Genomic DNA, 12861 nt, shown 5'->3' with positions numbered 1-12861 from the left:
CCAGCTGTTGCCATCATGGTGCATATCAGGCCCCCAGACCTTAGTCATCTGATTACTGGAAGTGTGTTCCTTTTTACCAACCTCTACCTGTTTCCTCCAGCTCCAAACCCTGGCTACCACTTGTCTATTTTCTAACTGACTCAAGTTCAAGACCTTAACCAAGTCAAAATTAGAGGTTTACTTCTAGAAAGGGTTATAAAGACCAGTGTCTCCTGCTTTCTTTAACCCAGATATTATCTGCCCCAGCTACAAAACTGCAACACCTGAGAGCTTGTAAAAAGCACTCTGAGATTATGATTTGTTGATTTAAGATGAGGACCAACATTGGTATTTTTTTAAGGCTTTCAAGATTATTCTAATATGGAGCCAGAGTTAATAGAATGATGGAAGCTATCTGTAAGTGTTCTGATACTTAATTTTACAATTTATACCACCAGTGATAATCTTCACTGCTTTAAAATTAAAAGTGGTGACTATTGCTTAAGATTTTGAAATTCAAAATTTAATTCCTTTTTGGATCTTCTACATAAAAAAAATCATATATTAGAAATTACCTTGGAGTGTATCAGAATAAATATACAAAAAACAAATCTACTGTGATAGTAACAAAAAAGTTAGGTATTCATTTATCTCTTATTTTAGTTAATAGTTTATAGAATTGTAAGGCACAGAGCATGCTCTGTATTTATAAATATATTTAATTGATACCTTTTATAGAGCATTCAATCTAGTCTTATAAACTCTAATATAGTCATTATTTTAAAGTTTAGTCTTTAAAAAGACTTAAAACATAATAGAATATATTTGTTAATTCAACCTTCAATACAAAGGTATAGTATTTGGCTTTTTGCTCAAAGCATTTTGGAGAACATTCTTTTCTTTGTTTGAAGTAATTTATCTTTTTTTTTTCAGAGTAATTTTTAGGCAATTCCAAACACTGAGACCAAAGTTTCTACAATGTGTTACATTGCTTAATGCCAGTGTTAACTTTAGACCTGTATTGATTGCTATTGGTATCTAAATGATAACACTGATTTAAAATTTAACTAGAACAAAATTCTTCTGTCATATTGATTTCCATTTAATTATATTAACCTGATATATATTGAACATCTACTATTAGCAAGACCTTGAAACAGATAATATGAGATTGCAGTAAAGAGCATACATGTCCTACCTGAAGTACTTTCTGGGACAACGGGGAAGACCAGGCTTGCTTACTTCTGCTGTTGTGATTCTCATGTATTTTTTATCTGTGATTTTCGGAGATTGTTACCTCTGATCTTGGAATTGGACAGGATGGGCTCAAATTTAAAATATTAATATTAACTTTACCAATTTACTTGTTGAAGGGAAAGATAATTATTAATTTTAACACCAACTTTTATCTTTATTTCTTGTTAAAATAAATGTAATCACATAAAAATAGGTAGTGGTAGAATACCAATACATGGTAGCTATAACTTTTTTCAATGTTGTATCAACCAATAATAATGCATACTTTTAAGAATATATGAATTACATGATATATTAGGAATATATAAATCATAGAGCAGGCATATTGTAAGCATTAGATATGGGAATGTGGTTAATAATTCACTGTCTCCACCTTCAGGAGTTTATAATTTAATGGTAGCTCACAATATATATTTGGATCAATTTCCCCATTGAAAATGTAATCTCTCCCAGGCAGACTCCATGCATATAAAGAAGCTTTTATTTATTTATTTATTTATTTATTTATGAGCTTCATGCTTGCCTGAAATCCTAGGTTACAAGTAGACTTCCGGTAGAACATTTTGTCTAATCATAGAGAATACAGAGCTAGGATGATTACTTCCAGTTATTGGTGAGCCATAGAAGACTCACTGTATAGACAGAAGACAGATGCAGACAGGTATTCAATATAGAGACAGGTCAACGGACGGACAGGTGGGCAGGACTTCTGACAGGGGTTGGGGGCAGAGGATGCAAAAGTGTGAAGTGGACCAAAACAGGCTTGAGTGAGTGTGAAGCTGAGAAGAATGAGGGGAGATCCAGACTGAAAGGACAATTTGAGAAGTACAAAAAAAAAATCAAGCATGCTTAGACAGTTTAATTCGATTTGGAATCTGTGGAAGATCACAATTGAAAAGTGTGCTTGGGCCAGAATTTTACTGACGCTATAAGGAACCCCAACAGCTGTCTGTCTGTGAGCACCAGGAGCTCCCTGAAGGTCACCTGGGCAGGCCTGACCTTCGAGGCGGGATGAAAAAGGGTCAGAGAAATCAGCGTGTCATTGCCACGAGTCAGACTATTGTAGGGCACGCGGTTCTTTCTAAACATGACGACACATTCAGAGAACAGAAATTTGGCGTAGTGTCTGTTTCCCAATGAGATGCTTAGACAATCCTTATTATTGACACTTTTTCACCATGCCAGAAGGGATCTGTCTGCACTATTTACACTGAATAATTCAGGTTTTAACAAACAGTTAATCCCAAAGTCAAACAATGCATATCACAGGCATCCAAAAATAAGTCTGCCTACTGCAAACTCTAGAGCCAGTGGAAATTGGATCACACTTTTTTTTTTTACTGAGATCCTGGGTAAAAAGGGCATCATTTCTGTCATGGGATGTGCATACTATGGTGATCAACTAGAGAGTCTGGACTAAACAACCTCACCTTATAAACCCTCCTGCGACACCATCTCCTTTCCCTTCTTTCACTGTAAAACCTCTTGCAAGGACGCCCTACAGGGCATCCTAAACCTCTCTCCATCCATAAACCACATCATCCTTCTCGGTGTGCTAGAGTGATGCCACCCACTTCTGAGAGCTCCTATAAAAATCTGCTTATGTTTCTATATCTGTCATATAGTTCTTGACTTGTAGTCAGAAACAAGTCAGTAACCAAGTCAGACTCTTTGCGACCCCATGGACTGCAGCACATCAGGCCTCCCTGTCTCTCACCACCTTCCGGAGTTTGCCCAAGTTTGTGTCCACTGAATCGATGGTGCCATCCAACCATCTCACCCTCTGCTGCCCTCTTTTTCTTTTGCCTTCAATCTTTCCCAGTACCAGGGTCTGTTCATTAGTCTTTAAGTTTGTGCTGATCAGCAAGGTAGCCACTGGCCACATGTGAGCACTGAAGACTTCAAATGTGCTGTCTCAGAGATGAGCTGTAAGTATTAAAGGCCTCAGATTTCAATGGCAATGTGAAAAAAAAATGACTAAGACATTGAAAGTTGAAAAGATGATGTCTTCTATCATTTTAAATATTTTTAAACTTTCTAATGTGTCTGTCAGAAAATTTTAAATTGCATAACTGGTCACATATGTGGCCCACACTTTATTTTACCAGGCAGCTCTGGTGTAAGATTGGGAGTCAAATATTTAAAATATCAACTTTGCCAGTTTCTTCAGGGAAGTTATAGTTAGTTCAGTCGCTCAGTTGTGTCCGACTCTTTGCGGCCTCATGAACCGCAGCACGCCAGGCCTCCCTGTCCATCACCAACTCCCAGAGTTTACCCAAACTCATGTCCATTTAGTTGGTGATGCCATCCAGCCATCTCATCCTCTGTCGTCCCCTTCTCCTCCTGCCACCAATCCTTCCCAGCATCAGGGTCTTTTCCAATGAGTCAACTCTCCGCATGAGGTGGACAAAGTATTAGAGTTTCAGCTTCAACATCAGTCCTTCCAATGAACACCCAGGACTGATCTCCTTTAGGATGGACTGGTTGGATCTCCTTGCAGTCCAAGGGACTCTCAAGAGTCTTCTCCAACACCACAGTTCAAAAGCATCAATTCTTTGGCGCTCAGCTTTCTTCACCGTCCAACTCTCACATCCATACATGACCACTGGAAAAACCATAGCCTTGACTAGATGGACCTTTGTTGGCAGAGTGATGTCTCTGCTTTTAAATATTCTGTCTATGTTGGTCATAACCTTCCTTCCAAGGAGTAAGTGTCTTTTAATTTCATGGCTGCAATCATGATCAGCAGTGATTTTGGAACCCAAAAAATAAAGTCAGACACTGTTTCCACTTTTTCCCCATCTATTTCCCATGAAGTGATGGGACCAGATGCCATGATCTTAGTTTTCTGAATGTTGAGCTTTAAGCCAACTTTGTCATTCTCCTCTTTCACCTTCATCAAGAGGCTCTTTAGTTCTTCTTTGCTTTCTGCCATAAGGGTGGTGTCATTTGCATACCTGAGGTTATTGATATTTCTTCCGGCAATCTTGATTCCAGCTTGTGTTTCTTCCAGCCCAGCGTTTCTCATGATGTACTCTGCATATAAGTTAAATAAGCAATATCTACCTTTATAGTTGTTTGTTTTTTAAAATAAATGTAATTATGTAAAAATAGACAACACCTGGTAGGAAATTAATACATGGTAGCTGTAATTTTCTTAATATTTATAACCAATAATAATAGGTGTTTTAAAGAATATATGAATTATATGATATTTTATGAATATATAAATCATATGTAGCAGACACACCAATTACCACTGTCTGAAATCTTCATAATAAATCTATGTCTTGGTTTAAAATTTTAGTTTAAAAATTTAATAAACCAAAATCTGTAAGACTTCAAAGTATATACTTTACTACCATTTATCCTTCAATCTGAATGAGTTTGTTTTTTTTTTCTTTTTTTGGAAGTGAACAAAAGATGGGGAGTATATGAAATTTCCCAGTGTGAGAGAGAAAGAATTATACTATAAAAGAGAAAAAGAAGAAAAAGTATATTTAAAAAAAGAAGAAAAGCATTTTAAACAAAAAACAGAGAAGGAAGAGTAAACAAATGTGGATTTTTTTTTTTTTTTTTTTTTTTAATTCTCGAGATTGCCATGAACCAGCCTTTGATATCCTGATGGAAACCTGAGTGTCCACTTCCAACAGGCATCTGTGCTGCTCGGTAGGGGAGTGGACTCTGAGCTCTTTCTCTGTCCCTGTCTTCAGTCTCCAGGACAAGGGCCAACAGATGTCGCAGACCCCACGGTGGCGAAAAAGCACCCCTGTCACACATGAGCAGCTGCCCTCCTTACTATGGCCTTGTCCTGAAGGCACCAGCTCAGCTTATGCTTCCCACATTGGCCTAGACCACATAATAAGTGACATTATGAGTTTTATTAGAATAATAAGTTTATTTTTTTAAACTTCCTATTTAAATATTTCTTGGAAAACCCCACTTGGATTACAATTTGCTGAATTGACAAAAATTCGCACAACCTGCATGTGAAGTAAGTGCTCTGCTGAAATAATTAAAATTATTATTTGCAACTACTGAAAAAGCAGTGACTGTGGAGAACTAAAATAATGCAGAATTTAAATTCAGTGAAATTAATACCTTAATACCTTGGATTTTCATTCTGTGAAAAAGTGGTTCTATATTTTGCAAATTCCTTTATATTTAATTGATTCATTCAGTGACACCAGGAGAGTCCAGGAGAATTTTAATTACAAGTATACTGGAGATGAAAGAGAGTTCTGGCATTATTTTTTTTCTAATATTTAGAGGAAAGGTCATCTCTGCTTAAAGACTTCTGTTAGTATTGTATACTTCTTGAAGTTCTTCTATTTACCTGCTTCTCTGAATGGCAACTAAGTTAAAAGGTCTGCATCACTTATTGCTAAAAGATTGGAAAAAAAAAAAACAAACTCAATCCCATTCTATCTCCACTGGTTATGAAATCTATTGCTTTTGTCTTGATAAGAGTGGATCAATGATTTAGTATTTAATGATACTCTTTGTGCCCTTCAGACTCCTTTCAATGTTCCTTTTTAATTCCTTTATAGGATTAACAATTTGCAAATTGTATTTTCAGTCTTTTCTTGTGAAATAAAGTTAAAACTCAGATGATCCTTTAAGGATTATTTCTTTAGGGATTATTATCCTTTAGGCTTTATTTCATTAGCTAATTTTAATCTAATTAGTTCTAGGCAGGAAGCTTATAGTTTTGCCTATTCATATAATTTTCTTAGCAACAGGTACTCAAGAAATGAGTAGATGTGATCCTTTGTGCATTTTTGACTAGCCTAGAGTTTAAATGATAGGTATTAAAAATTAAAAAAAAAGAAGCCTCATTGAACATGCTAAAAATCTCACTCTTTCTAGCTCTGTTGAAAAACCCATGCTGTCTTCTCTCTTCCTCTAGAAATCGTCATGTCTTATAGACAATGAACAGGAAGTTTCTTCATAGCAAATTTAAAGACATGCTCAAAACAGATTAGCTTAAAAAAATAGCTCTGGGAAAACACATCTGTAATAAATTCTATTTCAAATAGCCTCAGTAAAAAATATTTCTATGCAAAAAACACAAAGCCTTCCTCCTGTTCCATAGTTGAGTCATACACACACACACACACACACACACACACACACACACACACACGGGATCAAGAAGATTCCCTGGAGAAGGAAATGACAACCCACTCCAGTATTCTTGCCTGGAGAATCCCATGGACGGAGGAGCCTGGAGGGCTACAGTCCATGGGGTCGAACAGAGTTGGACAGGACTGAACAACTAACACTCTCACCTTCACTTTCCAAGATAAGAACGTTTTCACATTTTAATGTCTCCAAAGGGAGGATCAGGTATTTGGCAGTGTTTTGTCTTGGCATTCTCAGTGCTATATATGATAATTCTGCATCCTTGTGGGTAGTGTCTTAGATGTGATGGGATTCTCTAACAGGACATGATCTGACTGTAGGCACTTCTCTTTTCCAGATAATGAGACTCTTTGTGATACAGCTCTGTCCCATTTCTTGCCCACCACTCCATCCCAGGGCCCCGCTGCACATGCAGAGTTCTAGAAGCTTCTCCTACCTCTACATGTGACTGTCCTGAGGGGAGAAGCAAAAGCGATAGGAAGAAAGGGAAAGGAGAAATACCGGAGTCATGGGGGAGTTATAATTGGTATTAATTAAATTTGTACAAATAATATAAACAAGAAATCATCTAAAATTAATATCACACCATATGTTACAACCTTACAATATAGGAGTTTAAACATTATTAGATTTAACTATGGACTGCTATGTCCATATTTAACTATGGAATGCAGGAGACCCCGGTTCGATTCCTGGGTCGGGAAGATCTGCTGGAGAAGGGATAGGTTACCCACTCCAGTATTCTTGGGCTTCCCTTGTGGCTCAGCTGGTAAAGAATCAGCATGCAATGTGAGATACCTGGTTAGATTCCTGCGTTGGGAAGATCCCCTGGAGAAGGGAAAGGCTACCCACTCCAGTATTGTGGCCTAGGGGTTTGCATGGGCTGTATAGTCCATGGGGTCGCAAAGAGTTGGACACGACTGAGTGACTTTCACTTTGACTTTCATGGACTGTAAGTAATCAGCAAACATATTCACTTTGAAAGACTTCAAAATGTTAATTGACAGAAAGCTGAGTATTACACACTGAATCCTTATTTATAAAGACAGTGTCAGAACTTGGCCATAATATATGGGTGCTGGGGGAAAGGAAGGGAGAAGGGATAGTTAGGGACTTTGGGATGGGCATATACCTATGGCTCTGCTTAAAATGGATAACCAATAGGGACCCACGTGAGTAGCACAGGGAACTCTGCTCAATGTTATGTGGCAGCCTGGATGAGATGGGGGTTTGGGGGAGAATGGGTGTATGTTTATGTATGGCTGAGTCCCTTTGCTGTGAACCTAAAATTACCACAACATTGTTAATTGGCTATACCCCAGTACAATATAAAAAAGTTTAATTTTTTTTTAAAGATGATAAGAAGATAAGACTGTCTAGAGGGAAAGGTGAGGGAAGGAGAGATGACATTCCTTATGGATCCAGCACTGCATACTTTAACTACACATACAGTTTAAAGCTGAAAACTGAAAAGGCTTTGTCACCAAAGTGGCAGGGGAGGAGATCCTGGCATCCATCCCCTAACAGAAATCAATAACATACAATTATTCGTGAACAAGTACAGCTCCTGGTGTGCTTATTGGAGCAAAAAGCCCAGGAATAACCCCACGGGCAGAGTAGGGAGAAGTTCTGTATTGCCTGCATCACCCCACCTCCAGGTGGGCACTGCCCAGGGCGGGGAGGGAACTCTCACCAGAAGGTTCCTCTCAGGCACGGGAGAGACTTTCCAGGCGCCACATGAAGCGGGTGCCCCACCCTGGGGAATCCAACAGCCAGCAGATCCACAGTGACCCGCCCACCCCTGTGCAACATTTGCCCCCAGCGCCCCATGGATTTTCTTCTTTGCAGACTCCAGCTATCTGAGCCCCAAGCCCTCTGTCCCGGTTGCTGGGGGCCCAGTCAGGGCTGCCATGGGGACCCTAGCCCTGGTGCCCTGAGCAAACAGAACGCTACATACCTGGCTGCAGCGAGCCCTGGCCCTGTCTCAGCCCTCACCAGCTCAGCTGTGCCCACAGTTGGCTCCTCCCACCTTGCACACACTGGCAGCAGTCTCTGCTGTCACAGGCATGCACATGGCCAGTTGCCATCGCCATTGGCGTCTGTCCCTTACTGCTGGGCCCCGAGGTCTGCGGAGGACCCACCAGCTCCCACAGCCACCACAGGTCCCCTCAAGCTCCCGGGACTAAGGACCACAGGGCTGGCGACCTCACAGACTGCAGCTATCAACAGAGCTGAGGCCCACCCCCACACCCAACTCTGTGCCCTGCACCACCTGACCCAGGGCACAGCATTTTCTAGCATGACCCCGTCCACCATGTGGAGGTCTTTCTCACTGAAATTAGTTCGTAACATCTGGGAGAGGTGACGGCTTCTTCAAATGTGCAGCCGCTATATAAGAAGGTTACAGGGACCACAAAAGCATCAGGGAAACATGTCACCGTCAGTGGGATGCAGTACATGTCCAGCCAATGGCCCCAGTGGAATGGAGGCCCATGAACTGACTGGCAAAGAATTCAAACTGATTGTTCTAAAGAAGCTCAGTGAGCTACGAGAAACACGGATAAACCATTTAATGAAATCAGGAAAATGATGCCCCCCAAAATGAGAGGTTGAATGAAGAAGAAGAGGTATAAAACATTTAAAAAAAAATCAAACAAATTTCAGAGCTGAAGAATACAATGAATGAACTAAAACACTCAATAAAGAGCTTTGAAAGCAGACGCAATCAAGCAGAAGACAGAATCAGAAGTTTTCAGAAGACATCCACACAACCGATACGTACATGGATTGATGCTGAGCTTTACCAATGACCAGGGCAATCAGGTCAAACCACAGTGAGTTATCCCGACACCTATGCAAAAAAGAGTCAAACTCCTAGCCACAGAGTGGAATGGTGGTTGCCAGGGCCTAGGAAGGGAAATGGGGAGGTTTTGGTTGAAGGGCATGGACTTTCAGTTATAACATGAATAAGTTCTGGAAGCATGATGTACAGCATGGTGACTACAGTTAATAATAAGGTACTTCATACTTCAAATTTGCTAAATTAGTAAATCTTAGTATTGTTAGTCAGTCAGTTATGCCCAATTCTTTGTGACCCTTTGGACTGTAGCCCACCAGGCTCCTCTGTCCATGGGAGTTCCCAGGCAAGAATACTGGAGTGGATTGCCATGCCCTTCTCCAGGAGATCTTCCTGACCCAGGGATCAAACCCGAATTTCCCGCATTGAAGGCCAATTCTTTACAATCTGAGCCACCAGGGAACCCCAGTAGATCTTAAATGTTCTCACCAGAAAAAAAAAAAAAAAGTAACTATCTCAGGTGACATCAGTGTTAATTGGCTTATTGTGGTCATCATTTCACATTGTGTACACATATCAAAACATTGCATTATACACCTTAAATACGTTCAATTTTTATCTGTTATCATAGCTCAAAAAAGCTGAGGGAAAAGACTTTGATTTTTACCTAAATAAAAGAAGTAACTTTATAGAATAAACCCTCACTATTCTGATATTAAACCTACATTAAGTGAAAAAATGCATCCATATATATGGGCTTCCCTGGTGGCTCAGCAGTAAAGAATCTGCCTGCAGTACAGGAGATGGAATTGTGATCCCTGGGTCAGGAATATCCTCTGGAGAAGGAAATGACAACCCACTCCAGTATTCATGCCTGAAAAATCCAATGGACAAAAGAGCTTGGTGGGCTACAGTCCTTGGGGTCAAAAAGTCAAACACGACTTAGCGACTAAACCAGCAACAACATAAAAGATGAAAAAAGGAATACATATTAACATATATAGTGAATATATATAAAGGAAGACAAAGTTACATTATAATGAAATATACCTTTAGAAACTGTTAGTCTTAGCAAGCTTTAACAAGCCTTTAGTTAATGCTTATATGTCCACTAGTCAAGGGCAGAAAAAGGATTATGGAGGCCTCCCTGGTGGCTCAGTTCGTAAAGAATCTGCCTGTAATGCCAGAGACCTGGGTTTGATCCCTGGGTTGGGAAGATCCCCTGGAGAAGGGAACAGCTATCCATTCCAGTATTCTGGCATGGAGAATTCCATGGACTTTATTGTCCATGGGGTTGCAAAGAGTCAGACACAACTGAGCGACTTCCACTTCACTTCAGATCTTTAAAACCTGAAATATTAATGTGGCAAACTTTCAAGGAATAAATGCCATTTGTCAATATCTATTTTGAATAATGAGAAAATAAATGCCATGCATAACAGCAGATCTGCAGGGTTTTCCAACATCCACACCATTTTCAGGCGTTGTCATGTTTAACGCCACTTAATGAATCCGTCTTTGGAATCAGGGCTGATGACCAGCCTGTCACCTGTTTTGAATCATCATCTGAGTTCAGCAGGAAGACCTTGCCTGTTTCCTCTTAGCTGACGCTGCAGGGGCTTAGTATCATCTGAAGGCGCTTTGCTGTTTCCCGTGACTGGAGCTGACAGCCCAAGAAAGGGTGTGGTCACTTTTGGCTGAGGGACTGATGCTCGCATTTCTGACCATCATGATCAAAATTCACATGTAAATAATGTATTAGCTACAGGTATTAGCTTCAAGTATGATTTCTACCCAAGCTTGAAAGAAATAAAATGTGTGACAGCCACTATGCATATTTTATGAAAAGAATGTAAAGTGATAGTTATTAAAGCCTAGGCCTTGTGTGTATATATTGCAAGAGGTATTGAAATATGCAGAATGCATATAAAAATACCTAACACTGTTCTCTACCTGCTAATGTGGTGTTTATTTTCCTTTTTAGTGCTCTCTCTCTCTATTTCCTAAATACTTTATTATTTTAGAGTAGTTTTAGGTTCACAGCAAAATTCAGAAGGTACACAGATTTCCCAGACATCCCGTGCCCCCACACAGGCGTCACCTCCCGCCAGAATCAGCATCCCTACTGGATGATATGTCTATTATGACTGATGCACCTACACTGACATATCATCATCACCCAGAGTCCACAGCTTACACTGGGGTTCACTTTTGGTGTTTTACGTTCTATGGATTTGAACACACGCATATGACCTGTCCATTCTGATGGTATCATACCCCTAAAATATCTTCTAACCTCTCTTGCTTTTTTAAACATTGTAAAACTCACAACTTCTTTGAATTTGTTTGTATATGTGTTGAACTTGGAAAACAGATGATTCAGTTTTCTCACACATATCTACTAATGTGCCTAATAAATGAACGTGTACATTAGAGTCTATATAATGATTCTGGAAAGAGCCCATAGAGATTACTGACTTTAATGCTGGAAACACATGAACACCAGCAAAGGAGACGTGGATCACTCCCACTTCATTAGTTTGTCACAGTCTTCTGCAACCTCTTGCAGGTAATTTAGCTGTTTCTTATAAAAATTTCCCTTGACAGTCATCTACCTATACTGTTACAAAGGAAGTCAGAGTTCAAGGAAATTGTCACTCCATAAAGATTAAGTAAAGGCTGGCTTAGCATGAAATTGGTCATGTTTCTGAAGCTTTAAAGACTACCATCCTGGCTATTGGTGATTTTTCTCCTTTGATTTCAAACAATCTCATGCAAAAATAGGAGCTCAAGTGAATGCTGGCAGGGAAGCTTTAATTAAATATCACTGCCTAAATTTGAAGTCCGAAACCTGGAGAGCAGAAGCTGTAATCGATTTTCCTGGATGGAGTATAGAGCTTGTTGGGGGATCCAAAGTAGCTTAAGAAAAGCTTAGTAACCGAGAGGGTGCTTTCTGTTGGCAGTCTTGAATCGACTTAAGAGCAAATGTGGAGCCCTCCGCAAGGAGGTCGGAAAGAGGAAGCCTGTAACAGTGCAAGTGAAAGATGTCACAATCAGTAGGGGGAGTTTGGCTACAGACCGAGCAAAATGATTCCATTTTAAAAGTTATTTTACTACAACCCTTTAAGTTTGAAACACTTTTGACTTCTTCATTTCTAAAAGAATTCTAGAAATTAAAAAATAAAATCTCCACAAGGACTGAGATTCAGAAGGTTGAAATGGGAAAATTAGGTACACTTTTCTCCTGGAGGAAAAATCATTTTGATCTACCTTAGCACAGTAAACACACAGGTCATTGCAACTAATCGGCTTATATCCAGAGAACAAGCATCCATGCTGGTTTCTCTAGATGGCCATTGTTCATGACCGAGTAAAGGAAACACAGTTTTTATTAAAGCAACAGTTCTTATTCTCAACCATGAAAGTTCAAAATCTAACATGTGACAACAGTAGTTACATGATTACTTTAAATAAATTAATGCTGACTGTTGGTTTCAGTTAAGGCACTCTGAAAGCACAGTAAATATTCCACAGTTGAGTGTTGAGTGCCATCTGTGAATCAGGTCCTGGGAGGACTTATCTGTGATGATGATCTCACACCAAGAACAAACACCCTGATGGAACTTTGGATACCTTCTCCGTGTTGGAACTGTGTTCTCCCACATGTTTATGTAGACAGATGG

The 12861-nt window shown here is 39.7% G+C and overlaps 2 protein-coding genes across 9 annotated transcripts in view; one reads left to right on the top strand and one right to left on the bottom strand.

Moving 5' to 3' along the window:
• The window catches only part of CSMD1 (CUB and Sushi multiple domains 1), a 1578457-nt gene that overhangs the window by 865418 nt on the left and 700178 nt on the right, over positions 1–12861 (top strand). The gene's annotated exons all lie outside the window — the stretch shown is intronic.
• Positions 1–12861, bottom strand: part of LOC145516302 (uncharacterized) — a 52029-nt gene that overhangs the window by 11051 nt on the left and 28117 nt on the right. For 4 of the 8 annotated variants that reach the window (XM_081517454.1, XM_081517457.1, XM_081517458.1 and 1 more), the window contains one exon: positions 11972–12201. The exons of 1 other annotated variant lie outside the window; for it this stretch is intronic. In XM_081517454.1, coding sequence (XP_081373580.1) covers positions 12099–12201 — 103 coding nt within the window. In that variant the 3' untranslated portion in view covers positions 11972–12098. Of the gene's footprint in view, positions 1–1177; positions 1284–6547; positions 6835–8938; positions 9233–11971; positions 12202–12861 lie in introns of those variants that run through there. 3 more of the 8 variants (XR_014061284.1, XM_081517456.1, XM_081517459.1) reach the window with 3 other exon arrangements.

The sequence above is a fragment of the Giraffa tippelskirchi genome, chromosome 8, assembly GCF_054371585.1.
Source record: "Giraffa tippelskirchi isolate mGirTip1 chromosome 8, T2T-mGirTip1v1.2.pri, whole genome shotgun sequence".
NCBI lineage: Eukaryota > Metazoa > Chordata > Mammalia > Artiodactyla > Giraffidae > Giraffa > Giraffa tippelskirchi.
Note: the sequence above shows the minus strand (reverse complement) of the source record. Positions and strands in the feature narration are given on the sequence as shown.